The 22867-nt window shown below is 30.8% G+C and overlaps 2 protein-coding genes across 2 annotated transcripts; one reads left to right on the plus strand and one right to left on the minus strand.

Moving 5' to 3' along the window:
* The first annotated feature begins 551 nt into the window (after positions 1-551).
* Positions 552-17841, plus strand: LOC145325402 (aminopeptidase Q-like). Its single transcript, XM_080168389.1, has 32 exons — positions 552-609; positions 1274-1370; positions 1782-1877; positions 1957-2015; positions 2755-2836; positions 3779-3834; positions 4363-4435; positions 5392-5503; positions 6042-6096; positions 6333-6424; positions 7115-7205; positions 7544-7635; positions 8630-8740; positions 9472-9549; positions 9901-9974; positions 10139-10214; positions 10467-10540; positions 10788-10808; positions 10912-10970; positions 11649-11687; positions 11950-12027; positions 12356-12431; positions 13947-13989; positions 14147-14203; positions 14358-14457; positions 14721-14779; positions 15120-15190; positions 15472-15600; positions 15983-16075; positions 16470-16527; positions 17204-17314; positions 17740-17841. The coding sequence occupies exons 1-32, from the start codon at positions 588-590 to the stop codon at positions 17782-17784; spliced, it is 2379 nt and encodes a 792-aa protein (XP_080024515.1). The 5' UTR covers positions 552-587; the 3' UTR covers positions 17785-17841.
* A 171-nt stretch (positions 17842-18012) lies between these two features.
* On the minus strand, positions 18013-22773 carry LOC145325683 (carboxypeptidase B-like). The gene is made up of 9 exons (XM_080168637.1): positions 22746-22773; positions 21749-21813; positions 21206-21274; positions 20211-20321; positions 19611-19653; positions 19200-19280; positions 18794-18833; positions 18394-18471; positions 18013-18185 (listed from the first exon to the last, which is right to left on the minus strand). Exons 1-9 carry the CDS (start codon positions 22771-22773, stop codon positions 18128-18130), a joined length of 573 nt encoding a protein of 190 aa, XP_080024763.1. The 3' UTR covers positions 18013-18127.
* Positions 22774-22867: the final 94 nt, after the last annotated feature.

Here is a 22867-nt window from a genome sequence, read left to right on the forward strand (position 1 = left end):
TGCGAGAAATAACTATTAACATTCCCCCCACTAATTTGCAGAAGCAAATTAGTTTATTTTAGTGTTTTTTTGTGTATGTTGTCATCCTTGTTAATTAACTACGTTTGTATACAACAAATAGTTAGAAGTATTTAATAGTTATTCTCGCATCGTATTATAAACGGCTTTCCGCGGATATAGAATGTACAATTATAAGATAAAAACGAGTATTTTAGCCCCGTGGTGCCGATTGCACGGGCTAAAACAACTGGTTTTAATCTTATGATTGTACATTTTTATATTCGTAGAAAGCTGGATATAATACGATGCTAGACATAGTTTTTTCGTATGGATGAGAACCCGTTCCTATCCACCGGATTCGAATGAATACGAGAAAAATAATTATAATCATAATCAAGTTTAATGACAAAAACGAATGGAATAACTATAATGAGACGAACGGACAGTTTGACTCTGGTTAAAAAGCAGCTGCGCTTCTTAAAGAATCATAATAATGGAATTACAAAAATACATAATTATTTTATCTTTTTTGACAATTTTTTTTATCTTTTAAAGCATAGATAATTGAGAACAGTAATAACAGTACAATGTTGAATAAAACATTTATTGGTACTAATTTTAATTTTATACAATGTACATATAAAGATATATTTTTTTATTTTTGGGGCTTTTGAAGGAAGGGATGGTGCAAGTCGCCCCCTTCACTTTCAATCTTATAGTTATAAAAAGACAAAGTAAATTTTTTTGTGGGGGTGGGAAGTGATATGTTTTCCAGGAGCGATTTCTCTTGGGAGGGTAGAGATATTCAACCCAAAAAATATTTACGAATCTCCCTTTAATATACATAAAGGACACTGTAAAGAAGAACCATATCGGTTCAGCAGTAATCGAGATCTTAAGCTGCTGACACTTTTTTTTTATAAAAAATTGACTTTTACTGTAAATTAGAAAAAAATCTTAATCAAAATTATAAAGTGGGGATAAGAAATTTCATTCAATTACAATTTATATAGAAAATTTGGTTACTTGGTGGTGGTTAAACTTGGGTTCCAAACAATGATACTGGAAATGAGGGCGAATAGTTCTTACAGCTTCATTTATTTCTATCTCTGCTTTAAATCTGATAAAAATCATTTTGTTTTCAACTTTTCGCATGTAAAATGAATGTTAAAGACTTGATTCGCTGCATGCTTAAATAGTTATTAATAAAATTAAATATAGGGTAATATAAAAGGAAATATTTTGTGATTTCCATAATATTTTTGTGTGCTAGTTATCCTGTTCGGATTAGCCGCTGGTTATCCTGGAATAGTCGATGAACGAGGAGCTCTAACTCATTGGACTGATTATCTACATCTTGATGTTGCTAGGTTAGAATATGATCATTTATTATTGATGAACACCCTGTAGCGGTGTAGATATATCGTTTTATATTAATTTTTTAGAAGCATATTCATGGATACCCTATAGAAATATTATTTAAATTATATAATTATTTTTATGGTACAGAGATTATATATTATATTCAGAGTATATAATTATGTTTAGAAGTACAGAGATTATTAAAGGACACCCTGTAGATATTATATTCAGATTATATGATTGTTTTTAGGAACACAGAGATTATTTTTGGACACCCTGTAGATAGTATAATCAGATCATGTGTATAACTATCTTTAAAGTACAGAGATTATTTATGGACACCGTGTAAAATATTATCTAAATATTTTTAGATTCATTAAAGGACACCCTGTAGATATTATACATATAATAATTTTTAGAAGCACAGAGATTATTGATGGCCACCCTGTAGACATAATATTCAGATTGGCAAATTATACAGATATTTTGGACTCTGATTCTGATAAAAGATGCAGGTATGATGTAGGAGCAATATAATTCCAATTAAATATCAACATAATTTAAAATATGAAATGATAAGCTCTATTTGAATAGAATGGAGATATGTGGAATGATATATGAAGTAACTAATAGTTCTGTAATTGATCAAAATGGTAAAAGTTATTACTTTATTTGCTTTGGTCATATTCAACATATAAGGTAGACCTAAAAATAATTCATGAAAACAAAATTAGTTAAAATTAAAAAATTACTAAACCACTTCTTAATTGTGTCTATTAAAATTTCTTATTAAATCACTTTGTCTGTTTGTCCGTCAATCAGTCAATAACGCTATAGGAAAAATGTGGTTTTCTCGGCTTCTACCTAAGATAAACTGCTGATTTTTTTCAAAAGAGCATACAGTATACTACCCACTTGGTCCGTCGGTCTGTTGTCAATGCTAAGAAAAATTATTATATAAATATATTTTTGTACAAAGGTTTCGTGATTTTCTACTTTCATGTCCTTCGTTTTTCTACTTTATTATTTACTAGCGGCTTCGCCCCTAGCCTCTAGGGGCTTTGCCTCAAGAGGTTTAATCAAACCAATTTTTCGTATTTAAGATTTAATTTTTTTTTTTGGGGGGGGGTAGTCGACCTCACTATTTTAATTTTAGTTTTAACAAGATTTTTTTTTTTTTTTGGGGGGGGGGAGGTATTTTTCATTTTTTGGGGGGGTTGGGGGTGTCCCACCCCTAAGAAAATAGTTATAAACCTTCTCGGGACCTATGAGAAGCTACCCTGTAAAGGAGAACCAGATCGGTTCAGCGGTTAGCGAGATCCTTCGCTACAAACAGACATCGTTCTTCTTTGTATTATAGATGGAAGTTGCATTTCTACAACATCATTTTAGGTAATCTAGCAGAAGGAATAACTGCACACTGGCAAAATATGTTCCCATATATTTGTGGTGTTTCTGTTCAGAGCTATAATTCAGGAATCAAAAATTTTAACCATAAATTCATAATAGTTATTTCTTTCATCGTATTATAAACCGCTTTCCGCGAATATAGAATGTACAATTATAAGATTAAAACTAGTTTTTTTTAGCCCCGAGTCGCCGAAGGCACGGGCTAAAAAAACTGGTTTTAATCTTATGATTGTACATTTCTATGTTCGTAGAAAGCTGAATATAATACGATGCTAGACATAGTTTTTTTGTATGGATGAGAACCGGTTCCTATCCACCGGATTCGAATGAATACGAGAAAATTCATTCCTAATTTTGTTACAATGTTTTACTGGTAATACATAATATATTATTAGTTTTATTATTTTTCTGCTAGGATTTTATGATTACTCACAGAGGATAAACTGCATATGAGATATTTAGACTATGAAAATGTAATCAGTTACAACTTTTTTGCTTCTATCTGTTGAAATTTAAAAAATCAGGATTAAAAAATGTTTAAATTTTTTCTCGTATTCATTCGAATCCGGTGGATAGAAACCGGTTCTCATCCACATGAAAAAGCTATGTCTAGCATTGTATTATATTCAGCTTTCTACGAATATAAAAATGTACAATCATAAGATTAAAACCAGTTTTTTTAGCCAGTGCTTTCGGCACCTCAGGGCTTAAAAAACTAGTTTTAATCTTATAATTGCACATTCTATATCCGCGGAAAGCCGTTTATAATACGATGCGAGAAATAACTATTAACTCCCTAAATTTTAGACATGTATGTATATAGTATTATTTTGAAATTAATTCCCTAAAATGTCATTTTAAAATGTCGATAACTTTTGTTGTTGAAGCTAGAGGCTTTCAATTAGATTATTTGGTCTAAATATGGCAGTCTTTCAGCAGTTAAAGCATTGCATTGTATTATCTGTAACCTTCTTTTGATTTTAAAATTTTGAATTTTTTGAACATTAGAAGTGTTTGCTGATTATGGTTATACTGTCAAAGCAAAATTTGATGAACAAAAAGGTAGATTATACAATCTATGGTACTTTTTAGCAGGGCAGTCGATGTTTTGATTCAACAAAAATGAATTTAATGTGGTTAATGGATATTATGACAGGAGAAAAATGTTGCCAATATAGATTGCTAACATGAAACTCGTTTATTGGTCAGTCCGTTCATCGATCAGGGGATGGGGTAAAGTGGGTGGATGGAGGTATCGTTATTTTAGCCCGCTGCAAGTTTAATTTATTAAGAGAACATTAAAAGCTGCTGTAAGATTCAAGTAAAAGTATATACATTACAGCAAAGTGGTTTAAAAAGGTCGTTAAAATTAAGTGGATTGGCTTAGTCAGCGAATAATTAAATTACCGACAGCTGCGGCTGAGATTAAATTGACAATTAGTTTTATGCTTGGATCTAAATGGACAAGACAATGGAAGATAAATTGATGTACATCCCTGTTATTCCTGTTATTGTATAGTCTTTAGATTTAAGATTTTAAAACTTTATTCAGATCAATTAATTAAAAGTGTATAAATCCGTTTTTTTCAGTGTTTGGTTTTGTATCATTGGAAGATGAAGTCACTTCAGGTCTCAGACTATCCGAAAATGTTTTTCCTGCAAGGTATATTAGACAATATCCTATAAAATTACCCAGGTCATCTTGCAAAATTATTTATCATTACAAAGATATAAAGGAAAATGAAAGACATATGAAACTCTTTTAAATATTTTGTTATAAAAGGGAAAAGTAGGTTGCGCTAAAAATTCGTAGGTTGTTAGTTTTAAGTTAAAAACAGTATTAGAACGATAAAAATGTATGTTAACTTTTTTTAAAATTATCTATAGTTCTTTTCAATAAGAAATACACATATTTAGTGAATATTATCGTTCTAATACTATTTTACGCCTTTACGGATTTTTAGTACAACCTACTCCTCCCTTTGTCCAATTAATGCTGCTGTGTTGTGTTGTCTACAGTGTACATGAAAAAAGTCATGGATTTGGAGAGCAGGGGAATTGTGATAGTTTAATTAATTTACAACCCTCATTTCCCCCCTAAAACTTACTAAAGGCAGAATTTCATATACATATAACCATTTTATTGTCTATTTTATAACCCCTGAACACCTAAATATGGTAGACTTTCTTATCAATAATCCAGTCGAGTTGTTCCTTCATTGTGTTTCTATTGGCTAAATTAAGTGATAGTTCATCTACAGTTTATATATTTATGGCGCCCTTCTAATTCTACATCACAATGGATATAGTATATATTGACAGGGGAAAATTTGTAGTCAATTTAGCTTGCTAATAGTACTATGGACCTCATTTATTGGTCAGTTTCTTCAGGAGTGTAGGGAATTGGGTTAAGAGGGTGGATGGGGGTTATCGTAATTTTAGCCAGCTACGAGTATCACTATACCAGAGTAGATTGCAATCTGGTGCAACCTCCAAGTAATAATATTTAGATTTGCATCATGAAAATATTTTTATTTTTGAAGATTTGAATAGAATCTTAACGATTGTGATCTTATATAAAAATTCTTGTTATAATAACTAAAATATTATTGTTTCTAGGCAAGCTGTGTTTATAAACCCAGATTATTCATCTGGATTTGATAATTATGGAATTGCTATGAAATACACTGGCAGAACAGTGATTAATGTAACTATTATAGAAGAACCTCAGGTAATAGTTATTTATCGCATCATATTATAGACAGCTTTCCGCAGATATACAAATTGAAATTTTAAGATTAAAACCAGTTTTGTTAGACTCGAAGGGCCGGGGGCCCGGGCTAACAACTTTACGATTTTCATATCAATATTCGTGGAATATACAATTATACAAGATTTTTCAGTATGGCTGAGAGAACCGGTTCTTATCCAACGGTTATTATTCGGTTTCGAAGCCATACTGTAAAAAAGTTTTATCGTATATTTTGAACAAGGATGCAACATCAGTGGCTTGTCATAGGGTTTTGCTAGGGGGATGATGCACCAATCTTAAATCATAATCAAAGTGTGAATAGGCGGATGTAATAAAGACAACAAAGGGGAAGTATGGGAAGTGGATACACCCCCTAGGTGTTAATCTCTCTACAAAATCAACATAAAAAGTCCTTTGATTTATAACAATATTTAAAAGTTGTAAAATATAAAAGTTAAATTTTTTTATTCAATCTACCCCCACTTGATTTAATATCTAAATTCAGCCTTTTTTCTAGGAGTGCATTATTGTTCAAGCAGATGAAATGCAAATTAATGATTATAGAATTTCCGGTAAGAAATACTTTTATTTTCACCAAAATGTTTTTAAAAAATTTTGTTATATTCGTATTTTATATTTAGTTACAAGAATAAAGTTTTGACGGATAAAGTAAAAGGGGTATAGTCCCTTTTCTTCATATTTTCACTGTAGCTTGTCTTCTATTTCTATTTCTGCGGAGGGCTCTAACCCTGCGGGGCTAATATTACCCTCAACATCATGTTTAATTCACCAGCATGAAATAATTAAGGTTTTGAGAATTTGACAGTTGGATTGGATTTTCAGAGAACTTTTGTTTATATTTGTCCAGATAATGAACAACTTTCTCCAGGAGAATATCAGGTGTCTGTTTTGTTTATATTTTAGGTTATATCTACTTTTACAATAGATGCTTACGTCTTTATCTATTTAATAATGGTCGTACGAACTTTTAGGCAACAATTGTAGAGTAGCTACTCCTATTTTAATATAATATTCTTAACAGTTTTTAAGACTTCTCATATCAGATTTTTAACCCTTAACGTGCGGGAAGGGGGTGGGGGCATCGAATTCTCCACCACCTCCGGTATTTTCTGGTTCATTTTTTGTGTGCTTAATAAATTATTGGGAGTAATAAGACACATGTGGGAATTGTAATCCTTTGAATATCACAATCCTGGCGGACACAGTATGTCAGCAAACCTGGCAGGTTCATCCACCTCAAGAGCAAATATATTTTGACAAGGATTAACTTGTTTATTTGTGGAAAAATTTAACATTTGTAAACATTTTGCAAATGACGTACATACCTTTTTATTGAAATTTGAATTTTTTTCTCTTGGACAGTTAGGACTTTCAGATAAAGGTTTGATTTAATGTACTGGTTGTCTGATAGGAATTGGGCTTATTATTTCTGTTTTCTGTTCCAAGTTACTTAGCAAATTTTGCTTTAGCAATATAATTGAATAGTTTGCAGTAGTAAATACTTTTAGGGAACATTTGTTGTGCAATGTAAATGATCTTCTTTTTAATCTTGAACATTTACTTTTTTAGTTAACCCTTAATTTTACTGTGGACACTGGATTATTTCCAAGGAATTCATCTTTCTATCAATATGGTCTCTACTATAAACCTTGCACATCAGGTACAAATTGGTAATTAGATGTTAACTCTGTAAAACTTTGTAACAGGATGTTGGTATGTCTGTCTGACTATCTGAAGTTTAAAAACTCAGTTGCAGCTTGTATTAAAAAATAACTAATTTGGTGCTTTATTTTTAACCTAAAGGAACAACCAAAAAAAGGAAAAATATCTCCCCCCTCCCCCCCCCCCCCTCATTGTTTTTAATTTATTTTAAAAATAAGGGTTTTGGGGGAATTAGACTGAAGGCACGTTGAAGAAAACGCCTATAATTCTCATACATAATGTATTACTTTACTAGTGTACTTATTCCATTTTATACAAAAAAAAAGATATTTTTAGATGAATATGAAGAAAATGTATGTTGGTATACCCAAGGAGAGTCAACAATAGCTAGAAACATCATGCCTTGCTTTGATGAACCTAAATTTAAAGTAACCAATAAGTTTAGAACTTTCAATACTTTATATTATCTCATATGTACAGGGTGTCCCACGTAAACTGTTTTTTTTTAAACGCTTATTACATCCTTGATATTTGAGCTATCTTAGTAAAATAAAAAGTATTTCGCAGCCTACTACTGACCATTTTATAGGATAATGATAAAAAATCCACAAAATAAACAGGAAAAAATCTATGAGGTATTACATAAGAGGTTCATTTTATTGAATTTAGACTAACCCACAAGAAAATATTTGTTTTGTAAACTTTAAGATTAGTTTGGGTCCAAACTGCTGGTCGCTCAGACTTTCTTTGCACAAAAAAAGAACAATCTTGACATGGCATACTAGAAATTCTCAATATTCAAGAATCAGAAGTATAATATAAGTGAACAATATGTAAAAATAGGCATAATATTGATCTTCTTTGTTAATTTTTCATGTGAGCTCGCTTTAAATGCACACAAGAACCTGAAATATACCAGATTTTTTAATTAGACTACAATGCCAGTTCTTATAATGTCAGAGTAAGTCTTTGTGATCCAACGTTTGACCACCAGCTGCTTTAAAAGTTAACTAAGGCATATTTTTCTAGTGGATTAGTCTTATATTCACTAAAATCAGCTTGTTATGTATTACCTTGTAGATTTTTATCTGTTAACTTTGTGGATTTTTCATCACTATATCATTAAATGGTCAGTAGTTTGCTGCCAAATACTTTTTATTTTACGAAGATAGCTCAAATATTAAGGGAGTAATAAGCGTTTTAAAAAAACAGTTTACGTGGGACACCCTGTATTAGCGTCCCCTTATCTTTTGGAAGCTCTTCACTAAATCTCATAATAGTAAGGTTTTTATTTGAAGCTAAAGATTTTGAAAATGCTGTTCCGAAACTATTCAACTTTTCAGGGATGTTTAATAAATATTTATAGTGGGTTTTAGGCTATTTGGTTTTGTTGTGTCTGTCACTTGTATTGAGTTATTTTAGGCACCTTTCAGAACATCTGTAGCAAAACCCCCAGAAGGTTTTAGAATTCTGTCTAATATGCCTCTAGATGGGAAAGTACAAATAGATGATCAAGAATTCTGGATTTTCCAGGTATAGATAATAAAAATAAACATAAATTACTATATATTGATTTTACAATAAATTTGGTCGCCTTTTCTCAATGCGACTGTCGAGCATCCCTTCAACCCCCCCACCCATTCTTTAAATTTTCAAAATTAAGGGATGGGGTGAATTAATTTTCCATGCACCTAAAGCCTGAAGGGGTCCAAATCCTGTGAGGCTACCTAGTACCAAATTTAATTTAACCTAACCTGGCCCCTAAAATAAGGGATTTGGGGGCTTTTGTGCTTATCTGGGCACTTTATTCAAATTGTTAAATATTAAAACCCGTCAATAATGTACTCTTGAATATGGCAAAGCATTTGATGAGGTTTAGGAAGAAAATATACATTAAGTCGTATAAAGTTTTTATTATTTCTTATAGATAAGCAATAGGGAAAAAATAACATTTAGTGTTAATTCAAATACTTTCAAAAAATTAAGAAATTATTCTCTTACATTCAAGTATATTGATTATAAGAATAAATCTATACACATAATTTGGGTATAGTCATTTTTGATCGCCCCTTTCAAGGAGCCATTACATCGCCCCTTACGACAAGGGGTGATCAATTAAAATAATCGCCCCTTAAGGTGCGTTGCCACGAAAGGGACAATTAATCCTAAAAACTGTGACCATAATTAAGAGAACAACAGAAATATAATGAGCTAAACAATCAGTTCATAGTCAATAAAACTCCTCACCATTTTATTGTTTTCAGGAGACACCATTCATGTCAGCTTATTTGTTTGCCCTGGCTATAACAAACTATGCTCATGTGGACTCTACTGATAGACAAGTATTATAGTTTTTATAATCAAGGCTTATTGCAATTAAAGTTGAACGTCAGCTTATTTGAACTATTTCAAACAATTACTTTAAAAGTCGTAATTATTCAGGTATTTTTTTCTGATATGAAGGAAGGGGTACCTGTATAATTTACAGTCAAATGTTCCCTTTCTCCCTTTAGTTAATTTTTAGTTAGGATGTAAAATTTCTTTTCTTCATTACTCTTGAGTAAGTTACCCTTTACTTTTCCACAAAGCTTTAAAAAGCTTAAAATTCTGCACAGCAGTAAAATTTATGTATTTGTGAGGAGGCCTGATCATTTTTTTTAGCTTTAACAAACATATCAACTTTTTTATTTTAGGATATAAATATCTGGTGTTCAGAGGAAGATATTAGAAATGGGCGGGCAGATTATCCAGCTAATATTTCTGGAAGGTAATTTTACAATTTTTGACATAAAAATGCCATAAAACATAATTTTTTAAAATGAAGAAATACTTTTATATACTTTATGTAAAAAAAATATACCTATAACTATATCTTTTAGATATAATTCTAACTTTAAAATATACAATATACATCCTTAGACAATGTTTTAGACTTATGAATTTTTACGAGGAATATTTTGGAATCAAATATACTTTACCAAAATTTGATATGGTATCTGAAGAAAAGGTAAAATTTTTTAATTTAATTTACAACAAAATGAAGGGTAATTTTGGTATTGTAGAATACTTTTTTCACATTTATATTGTTATTTGATATTTTAGTACAAAGGGGCTTTGCTTTAGAAGTGGTTGTGAGGGTGCAAAAAATAGCTTCAAACCGTCCTGAGATATCACTCTATAAAAAAACTTAAAAATATAATTCAAGAACTCAATTGGTTCAGAAAAACCTTACTTAATAATGTAACATGTTTGATTTTAGAAATTTACTGCTATGGAAAACTGGGGTTTGGCTTTATTTGATCCGGATACTTTGCTCTTAGATCCTAATCAAGCAGGAACACAATCACAAAATTTGAAGTCCATTCTAAAGATTATCATTTGTCAAGATATCTTTTTTAGTAGTCAAGCTACTATTTTATTGTTTTTGTATGTCTTTCTGTCTGTAATTCCTTTTCCTTCACCCACCCATCAGTAGAGTTACATTAATTTTCCCTTTTTGCGTATATATAATTTCAAATAGCTTCGTTATTATTGGACGTGGTTGTCCTTGTTTAAATGTTAATTTGATTGTGCTTGATTTAGAGGGAATTTCGGATGTCAGGTATAATTTAAAAAAAAACTTATATTGAATCAAATTTATAGTTGATATTAATTGGTTTAATATTATTACCATTAATGGTTACTATATATACTATATACTATAGATGGAGAGTATCAACTTACATAGCACACGAAATTGTCCACCAATGGTTTGGTAATCTGGGTAAAATTAGATTAACTCTACTTTTGTACTAAAAACTATCAATAAGAATTTAATATTTAAGACTTTTAGCCCATATATAGATTTTCTCACATAACTGCTAAAAAATTGAAAAAAAAACATTGAATTATTAATTTTTTTTGTTTGTTTATTTAAAAATGAATCAGTTATAAAATCGTAAAATGCCCAAATTTTATTATCATATTTTCAAATTACAATTTTACAGTATTTTAAAGTTGCAACAGAATTTAAACGAAAAAAACTTTTCTCAGCACATATGTAGTCTTAGGTCGCACTTAGGTTCCATTTAGTGCGGATCAGTAAATAAAATCTCTTTGTGAACTCGATACTTTTGTACTTAATTAAATGTAAAGCCTTTCATTCTATTATTGGTTTTATAGTAACACTTTTAGGGACTATACCCACACTTTTTAGTAGCGAAGCTACTCTATAATTTGAAATGTCCATATGTCTTATGGAAACGTTTTGGGGGAAACGTGATTTTCTCGGCTCCTTTTCAAGTGATTCCCAGATTCCAACATTATCAATCATGAAAAGTTTCGTGATTTTATTTCAATATTTTTTTATATAAATACTTTATAGTTTATTTTGTATGTTCATCCTTTATTTTTGAGCTTCGCTACTTATGGATGTTGTCATCCTTGTTTCTATTACTTTTAGTAACCTTAAGCTGGTGGGATCAACTTTGGTTAAACGAAGGTATAAACTAATTTTAGATCTGGTTATTGAGATAATTCATGCACTATTCATGCATTTTTGGTTTCAATCTAATTGTCCATTTTAAAAAAGATTGATAGGACATCTTTACATAAATATCGAAAAAAACGTTTTAAAAATTAGATCAGCATTTATAATATAGGCATACAGGGTTGATTTTATAAATAGTTAACTGAAAGAATAAATAAAAGAGTAAGAGGAAAGGCACCTTGATAGAGTTTTCAAATTACATTTATCTCTGCAGGTTTTGCAAAGTATCTATCTATCCTTGGTGCTGAACTAGTAGATTCTACCAACCTACCATGGGCTAGATTTATCGCAGGTTTTAATTATTTGTTTTTTACTTTTAATTTGAATTAGGATTTAAAACTGAAAGTGCTGAGTGTTACTGCCATGTTTTTTTTTACTTGTATATTTTTAGCATAGTTTTATGCAGAGTTGTTAGCAAATGCATGATCAGATTTATTTTTATTTATGATTCGTCCTTGAATAGTAATAAGGCACCTGACAAAATGTATGTTCCTTACCTTGTAAACTAGTTAAAAGCAATTAAAAAAACATTAAAAACGTTAATTTTATTAATAGCTTTATAATCTATGCATATTTCTATTTTCTATTATCTTACAACTCTAAATATCCATATTTCTTAGAGGAAATGCAAACTGCTTTACTAGCAGATTCCGATACAGAACACCACTGGGCTCTTAGTGGCCCTGTAACATCCAGGTAAAAAAACACTATCTAACAGAAATAATATTATAGGCTGCTAGGACAAAAATTACACAAAACAAAATCCACGCAAAATGCACAAAGCAGTAAAATTTTATAGTTATGGGCATTGAGTGAGCTATGAGCATCTACACACACATAAAAAAAATCTGATCTTATTATACTTTCAATCAACCCCTTATTTACTAACTATATTTGCGATTACTTTTATTTAATGAAATCTTCTAATTTTTAACATGTACAAAATGGCCTGCTGTATTGCATCAAGATCCATGACAGATCTATATAGGAAATAAACGTCTATAATCAAGCTCGAATTCTCCAAGTAAAGAATGTTAAAAACTCATAGTGCTCCAATAATCCCTATTAAATTCTCATTGACCAAAACGATAAAACCCATTATTCTACTTTTAGCATCATTAATTCAGTTTTTTGAATTTATGTTGCTATTTGAATATCATTGAAGTATTTGATTTCTATTTATAACACAGAAAATTTAAATTTATAATATAGTAAATCTAAGAAAACTTAGTTTTGATATAAATTGATTCGTGCGACACTCCCGTAATGTGGTCTGATATTAAACTAAACATTTTAACCCTTTCAGGACGAAAATTTGAAATGAAAAATATTAGGTGTATCTTCTTTAAAAAATGTTAAAAAAATGAGGCAAAACGTTATATCGTGTATTGTTACATTAAATATAGATAAAACAAAAAAATACTGAATAAATCAGTTAAACAGATATTATAAAATAAGATGTTAAAGTCGTAATCTTTATGTGCAACTTAATATTTTTAAAAGAAAGAGAGAGAACGGGTCGAAAGAGAGAGAGGTAGAGAGAGAGAGAACGAGGGGATAGAGAAAAGAGAGAGAGAGAGAACGGGGGGATATATATATAGAGAGAGAACAGGGGGATAGAGGGAGGGAGAGGGAGAGAGAGAGAGAGAGAGAGAGAGAAAGAAAGAGAGAGAACGAGAGAGAATTAGGGGATAGAGAGAGAGAGAGAGAGAGAGAGAGAGAGAGAACGGGGGGATAGAGAGAGAGAAAGAAAGAGAGATAACGAGAGAGTATTAGGGGATAGAGAGAGAGATGACAAAATCCATAACTATAGAAGCTCTTGAATTAAAAAAATAAAAGGCAAAGCAAATGAAAGCAAAAAGGGTGCACAAAAGACAGACATACTGAGTAATGATACTTAGTGGTATTTGAATCTTTACACAAAAATATCTTCGATAAAAGCTGGGAAAATTATTTAAGAGCATTACCGATAGACCGACAGACAATATTATTCTTAGAGTATACATGCATTGGTCAGCAAACATAAAATAAGCCTTCTGTCTTAACCCTGAATTCTTAATACATCGGATTTTATACCTTAATATTTGCATCAGCCATCTACCTTTCCAGTACGGATATTTAATATTCTCAAGAACATTACAGACCAGTGAACAACGTGAGCTGTAGGCTAGTTGTAATATACTCTTGTTGTATTGTTAATTCATTTTAAAGGAATGATGTTCATAGAAAATTTGGAGTCTTCACTTACTCGAAGGTAATTAATCAAATCAGTAAACATTTATGAAAACATCAACAACAAAATAATAGGTTTAACCTTAAAGAATTAATTTAAGATTTTTTTATAATCTAAATAAATATACATATAGAAAAAACATTTAATTAAAAAAAATATAAATCTACATATATTTTAGGGTGGAAGTTTGATCAGAATGATGAAAGCCATTCTAACTGAACCAGTCATAAAACAGGTAAACGTTACAATGTTTTTTAGAAAAATTTCGTTAGTGTGGAGGGTGGCAGGTGTGTTATTTTTTAGATCTCTCTAACCCCGCCTTTAAAAATCTGATCCAAAAATAGTAAATATCACTTAACTTTGATTCACTTTTTCTAATGTTTTTGCAGGGAATGACCAACTACCTAAATGCATTTGCCTATGAGTCAACAACAGAAGACGACATTTTCTTCTACCTGGAGGCAGCTGCCAAAATGGCGGGAACTTGGCCAGGGATGTTCATTTACAAAATTTGAATTTTTAGGAAAAATATCATATAATAATATATTCTATTTAGTAGCATATACACTACTTTTCTTGGATTAAAAGTGAATTAGTAATTGGGAAAACTGGACAGTAAACAAAAAACAAAAATTAGATTATGTGTTTTATCTCAAATTTGGAATAAAATTAAAATTGTAGTTTAACTTTCTGATTGAAGAAGTGATTTACAAGTTATTGCGTATAATTTTGTCTTCTTTGAACACTTCAATCAGGATCATATGGAGGCTCTAAAACATTTACAGAGGTCATGGAACTTTGGACAAATCAGGTATGTTGTATATACAAAATAAATACATTATTGTTCAGTATTAAATGTAATCATAACTCGAGACTCTAGCGTAACACGACCCAAACCCTGACGTATAACTAAAATTTATAAAAGTTGTTCCTGGTGCTACCATGTTAAATGCTCGACATTGATAATAAATTTATGGGGAAGGTCTTTGCAATAAGCAGGCGCAACTGCAAATTTTTGACAGTTAGAATCTCCAGACATTTGTGGGATATCTGCAATAGGTCTCACCATACATTGTTATTAACCATCTCAAGAGGTAATAATCAGGTAGAATTAATCATCCACAAGTTTTAATTCATAAATTGTATTCAAGGCTGGATATCCTATCATAACTGCTGTAATAGATTGTGAAAATCCCTCCATCAAATGTCAAGCACATTTAAGGTTTGTGTTTTTCATAAAAATATACTTTCTACATTTAGGGTATGTCTATTTTTAATTATTCTCAATGCATCCTGTAGTGTACCGATAGACTAACATACCAAGAGATTAATTATATATGTACTACATTCTCATTGGTATTAGAATCTTCACAAAAAAAATCAAAATTCCCGTTTCTAAGAGACATACACAAGAACCGACTTACGGACATTTGAAATTACAAAGAAGCTTCGCTACAAAACTAATTACTACCCAAAAATTAATATTAAACTTTGTTAATTTAGCCAGACAATGTATGTGACCTCTGGACCCAATGCTCCTGACAGAACCTGGATTGTACCTGTATTTTCCAGCAATATACGACCTGCAGGATTGGTTACTCAGTCTCTTTTCTGGTTAGACCCAACTAAAACAGGAATTACACTTTTAAATAAAAACTTTGCTTACTGATAGACAGGCGGACAAAGGGAGTTATTAAGCAGAAGTTCAATTGCCAAACGATAACGATAACAATAAATACATTTTCCTACAGAAGTTTGATGTCCTCCAATGCATATAGACCAACTAAACAAAACATGTTTTAGAGTAAAATAAAATTTTTTTAAGCAATTGAGCCAACTATCTCTGTTAACAAACAAGTAAATCAAATATTTTTCATGTCTTTCAGAGTATGAATGACTGACATCGGACCACCTCCTAGATGTTCATTGGTAAGAGCAATATCCCACCAACTGTATTTTGAAAGGTGCTAGCGTAAAAGTTTCTTTCTAGATCATAAAAATGTAATCAATGTATAGTTGAAACAATCGATATTAGTAGCTTATACACCGGTTCTAATACAACTGAGGGACTTATTCTTTTCAATGCTCAATCTTATGGTTATTACAGGTTATCCATTAATATTCAAAAAATGTATTCATGATACCTATACAATAAACAGATTTTATTATGTTTTTTGACAAATATCTTATGTAAAAGTAACAGGATGACTGTCTATTTTTGTATACCAAAGGATCATGCTGACTGCTGATGTGATATGGTTCTAATTAACCGTGAATCTTCTCATAGGTCCAGGGAAGGTGTAGAACTATTTAAGTCGGAGGATACCACCACCCTCCAAAGAAATATCGTTCATAGGAAACAATATTTTTACTTTTTCTTATTGTAATCAAAAATGTAAACGGTCGCCATTAAAGGCCTCTAGAGGCCTTTAGTGGCGAAGCTACTAGTAATATTGATAAGTTGATAATAATAATTGATTGTATTTATTTATTTTTAACAGAGTAGTGTATGATACTAAACATTGGATGAAAATTGCAGATACCATCTCAAGAAATAAGGTATTTTTATAATTGATACTGAATTTTGTTTCATAAACCAAGTTTTTATAACTAAGTATTTGAATTTATGTTTTTGTTTATGTAGATTTAGGAAGGAAGGAACAATTTGCTTTTGATGGGAAGGACAATTCCTATTTATATATGGATCTTATTGATTTAGAAAAACTTTTGATGATTTATGTTGGTATCTATAAAAGACCAGTTAAAACTAATATCATTTTTGTAAAACTTAGTTTGAACTATGAAGTTGAGCATAAAACCATACCTGAAACCTTTTTGTTTGTTACTTTATGTTAGGTATTATTGGGTTCTTGGTAGCCCCGGAGGATTAGGTTCCTCTGCAGTGGTTAGGCATAGGAGAAGAAATGCCCTAGATTATTATTTTAAGTATGACTAGGGGGGCTTTAGTGCTTAACACTTTGAGGGAAAGCACCGTCTAAATAGACCACATCTAATGGATCTATTCGAAATCATATTGTAGACTAATAAAGAAATCTAAATCAGGCAAAAGAATAACAGTGGAGTAACAACTCAGTCATACTATTTGTTAGAAAGTGTACGGATTATAGTGAGAAAGAGTGGTTAGTTTTTCATCTCATTTTCAAAATGAGTCAGACATAAATAGTTGAATTACTTAGAATAGAGCGTTGCTAGTTTAAATTAAATCTATTTCTAGACTGAAGTACCAATTCTATCAAGACAAGCCATCCTGTGTGATTTGATTAATTTTTATAAAAATGGTTGGATTGGAGAGGAGCTATATGACCATGTGTTGTCTGCATGGAAGGTAATCCTTATAAAAAAAGTAATAGGATGTTTTTTGTGTTTGTCTGTCTGTCTATCTCAACCAAAGGATATCGCTAACCCTTGAACTGATATTGAACTCCTTTACAGTGTAGCTTCTCATAGGTACTGAGGAGGTTTATTATTATTTTGGGAAAGACAGCGTAAAGTTGCACCAAAAAAATGATGTCATACAATAAAATAAGCAATAAGAGGCAAGTATAAATATTACCATTGGTCAATTACAGTGTATACTGGCCTCTCATTGATCAACTTTATTGTATGAATTCATTTTTTGGTGCCACTTTACGATGTCTATTTTGGGGGATACCGAATAAAACGGAAAGAAGGATGTTTTCGCCACCCCTCCCCCGATCTTTAAGGGTTAATGACTGCAGCAAAAAACTTTTATTCTTTTTGATATTTCAGGAAGAATATACTCAAGAAGAACTTTGGACAATAAACAAATGTTAAATGTGTTCATTTTTTACTAAATAATTTGTTTTATTAGATAAAATTAATTAAAATTTCTTTTGGATTTAATGCAGAACTCAAATCAACAGAAAAGTAGGATATTTTTTTAATGTGTCACAATTAGTTATTAATTTTAAAATAGAAGGTTGACATAATCTACTCCTTCCCTCTTTAAAATGAAAGGTAAAATACAAAAATTAAAAATATGCACATAATACATTTATTGGAACTTTAGATTATTACAATATAGTTATAATTTAGATAAAAACTTAAAACAGTTTCACAATATAAACTTGACTAGAATATACTATAAATATTTTTTTAAAAACAATGAAATTTTAGTTTAAATTCTTTTGCTAATAAGTCTTGCAAGCCTCGTTACTGCTTCAACTACGTTCGTCCTAAAAAATATTTATTATTATATATAATTACTTGGATCTTACACCAGATTTTCATGTTCTCTAATAAAGAGAAACTTGCAGCGGGCTTAAATAACGATTACCTCCTTTCACCCCCTTTATCCCCTCCCCTCCATCTGGATGAACGAACTGACCAATAAACGAGTTCCAATAAACCAAGAATCTAAATAACTCATAAATAACTACAAACCTTGCAACTGGTAGGATCCATTTCTTTGGCAATAAAAATCCCCGGTCTTTGCCAGGAAGCTCAAATAGATATACATATCTGAAGAAAAAGATATATATTACCAGCATTAGCATATATTAGCATTAAATTAGGGGTTGGATTTTATAGCTGTTTATGGTCAGCAGGACATTTAGTTATCAGGTAATTCTGGTGCAAGGTACGGTTTTTCCCAGGTTCAAATGCAGCTTTAGTATGCTAAGCTTATCATCACTGTTTCTTTGTTATTTGAGAAAAAAAATATGATATAATAAATTTATGCCACTTCAAATGCCTTCCCCTCCCCTCTTCGGAATAGGGTAAAATTTTAATGAATATGAATTACCCTTGAAATAAAATTATTAATATATTAAAAGAAACTTACTTAATGCCCATAGAACCTCTCGCCCAATCAATAGAGGTTCCTACAGCAAAACAAAAAATCTATTAAATTCATTTTCGAAAATTCGGTAATCAAGTTTGGTAACACTTTGTACCCTTTTCCCATCTTTTGAAAGGCCTCTTTATATTTAGAATTTATTAAGATTTAACTAACAACATTTATAAGTTAATTATTTTGGTAGCATTCCATATTGAATAGATATTTGGTAAGGTTGTTAAATTTCTTTACACAAATTATTATTTTTTATAATTTAAAAAAAAGTGTGGAAGGTTTAATAAGATTTAGGAGATTTTGGACATCATTTTGAGCAATTCCTACCAAAAATAATTGATTCCGGCCACCCTATTGAATTTCTTGAATTTAACCCTTAGGGTTTTATTATACTAACCTACAGCCGTGTAGAGGTTCTTCCCAGAGGGCCCAACGTCATAAATATCTTCTCCGCCAGACGCGTGACGTATGCTTTTTGCTGGGTAAAGTCAAATTAAATTACTAGTTTCTAATTTTTGTATAGTGGTCTGTCATATTTCTTTTGAAAAAAAATTATTAAAAATTGGTGCTTTTTGCCCATACGATTAGTGATTCCCTCAGATTTAAGGCATAGAAAAAAACTGCATGCCCCTCCCCCACTTAAATTCATCTTAATAATTTGGGGAGATTCTGTAATCGCCAAGCATTTTAGGGGAAAACAATAAGCTCTTTAATTGTTTTGTGAGGGCATTGCTTAACTTTTTTTCACCAATATAAAAGAATAAAGAAATAAACCTTTTTTACTCAATTAAATTTATTTGACTATAACCTAAGTATTTGCCTATGTTGTCTAATTCTTTTCTATCTTTTATCTAAAATAAATATAATAAGAATTTTTTCATAATTTTATCATAATAGATGCATGAATAAGAATCTGCTATACTTTTTACTGCAGTATTTTGCCCATTGCCAGTTAGGGAATCTTCATGTAAGCCCCTCATCAATTACAAAACTTCTAAATGCTAAGAGACAGCAACGGTTCCACGCCAAACGTCAGAGTAGATAAACTCAGGATTTTTGGGACAAACGTTGGAATGGACAAACACAGGAGTTCAAAAAAAATTTCAATTTTGAATTTTTTTTATACAATCACCACCCCCCCCCCCCACTCTTCGGTCCCGTTATTTTTCTTAGTTAGGTTAGGTTAGGTTATAGGCCAGGGGGCCGAGCGCTGCGGCTAGGCAGGCTATTAGGGCCGAGCGCGCCGGCCATAGTCATTATTTTGTAGACAGGGGTATAAAAAATTTCAAAATTGTCATATTATTTACTTAAGCAATGTCCACTCCGACGTTTGGGACTCCTTCGTTTGGGGTAGAACCGAAGCAACTAGTAAGACCTATAATGCAGCTTTACTACTAAAACAACACACCTCCTTTGTATCAGTATATGACCAAGGGTAAAGGATCTTATTTCCAAAACTATGAAAAGCCAGGTATGATACAAATTTGCCAGGATTCGCCTCTATGAAATCTCTAATAGCCTAAAAACAAAATGTTCGTATATTTAATCTAATAGGAAAATCTTTTAATAGTTATTTCTCGCATCGTATTATAAACAGCTTTCCGTGGATATAAAATGTACAATTATAAGATTAAAACCAGTTTTTTTAGCCCCGAGGTGCTGAATGCACGGGCTAAAAAAACTGGTTTTGATCTTATGATTGTACTTTTTATATTCGTAGAAAACTGGATATAATACGATGCTTGACATAGTTTTATGTATGGATGAGAACCGGTTCTAATCAACCGGATATTAAAAAGTTTTCAAATGAATACGAGAAAATCCTTTCCTTAGTCTTATAAATATCTCATAGTATTTTCTTTAGATCATAGCCAGGGATTTTACGGGATCAGACAACTAACAATAAATGTAATTGTACAACACCAAATACGAGATTAAAATATATAAAAAATAATATGAGAACAGACAAAGTTATTGGGAGGGGGTGTTTTAACCTCCACAAAAATATAATAGAGTTTCACAAAATTATGCATTTTAATTAAATTTCAGTATAAGGTCTATGTAATTAAAAATTGTATAAATTAATATATAAAAGAGCTAATCCCATATCATATTTTAAGACGATATAGCTTAGAATTGAAGCTTCTTTATAATAAACAAGCGGCTACGGCCCTGGAGGTATCAGGGGAACTTGAAGTTAAGTCGCCCATCAACTTTTCATTTCAGTTTTAGATTCTCTTGGAAGCGTGAGATACCTTCCTCCAAATAGTTGTAAACCTTCCCTGGACTAGAAAACCTCACTTAAAGAGAACCATGTCGTTCCAGTAGTTGGGGAGATCTTAAGCTACAGAAACACAGACAGAGACACACATCCTGTTACTTTTATTTAAGACTGAAAAATACCTGCGATTCTCTGTCAGAAAATGGACGTTCACCTATGTATGTCTCTAAACAAGAGATAGGAGACCCAACCTTAAAAGTAGATAAAAATAAAGAAATAGAGAGAAACATATAAAAGACTAAAATATTCAAAAATTATGACAAAATCCAATTAGCGAAGAACAAACAAACTGGTCAAATTAATTTAACGAGCAAACGGTCAGTGGTCAAAATCCAAGAAAATATGTATAAAAAATCACTAAATCACATGTTTTTTTTATATTTTTGTTTTTTTGAAACATGACTCTCAGACATAAAAAATCAAGATCAAGATTATCCTTCAAATTGCCAGCAATCACAAAAATCCCTACCATTATTTTTTTTTTAAAGTAAGAGAAGTTAGTTTTTTCAAGCCCTTACCACGCCTTGCTTTAACCTACTCTGACTTATTAAAATCAAACACAAAACAACAAAAAACTACCCTACCCCTTATTTTAAATTCATTTCAAAACAAAGAAAGGTTTCTGTGCTCGAATAGGCACTTTGATGGAAATCGCCGTAGATTACCTTTTTATGAGTAAATAACCCAATTTCGCCCCATTTGAAACCAAAATTCCTATTCAAATCTGTTCCTCTGAGTTATAATCATATTATAGATGGATAGATGGATAGATAGATAGATAGATAGATAGATAGATAGATAGATAGATAGATAGATAGATAGATAGATAGATAGATAGATAGATAGATAGATAGATAGATAGATAGATAGATAGATAGATAGATAGATAGATAGATAGATAGATAGATAGATAGATAGATAGATAGATAGATAGATAGATAGATAGATAAATAGATAGATAGATAAATAGATAGATAGATAAATAGATAGATAGATAGATAGATAGATAGATAGATAGATAGATAGATAGATAGATAGATAGATAGATAGATAGATAGATAGATAGATAGATAGATAGATAGATAGATAGATAGATAGATAGATATATAGATAGATAGATAGATAGATAGATAGATAGATAGATAGATAGATAGATAGATAGATAGATAGATAGATAGATAGATAGATAGATAGATAGATAGATAGATAGATAGATAGATAGATAGATAGATAGATAGATAGATAGATAGATAGATAGATAGATAGATAGATAGATAGATAGATAGATAGATAGATAGATAGATAGATAGATAGATAGATAGATAGATAGATAGATAGATAGATAGATAGATAAATAGATAGATAGATAGATAGATAGATAGATAGATAGATAGATAGATAGATAGATAGATAGATAGATAGATAGATATGATTCCTGCATCCAAGTAGTTGAGAGGAGAGAGATTCATCTTTGGCTCTAAGTTCAATATTTTAAGATATCCGTATATTGTTTTGTACGAATTACTAGTTCTTTGAAATGGTTTAATTTTATGTAATTGACTTTTTGCAACAAAACAAAAAACAAGGAAAACTTTTACACAAGTTCGCAAATTGTGATGAGGTCATAATATAAATAATAATATCAGTTTTGTTATATCGGGCCTTCGGTTTTGATCTTATAATTTTTCATTTTAATATTCGCGGAAAGCTTTCTATAAATAAATTTTTATATAATTATTTTGTAATATTCCTGTTTTTTCTCCACAGCCTGTCCGAGTTGAAAG

This window comes from Acartia tonsa, chromosome 8, assembly GCF_053477335.1.
Source record: "Acartia tonsa isolate MP-2025a chromosome 8, ASM5347733v1, whole genome shotgun sequence".
Classification (NCBI taxonomy): Eukaryota; Metazoa; Arthropoda; class Copepoda; order Calanoida; family Acartiidae; genus Acartia; species Acartia tonsa.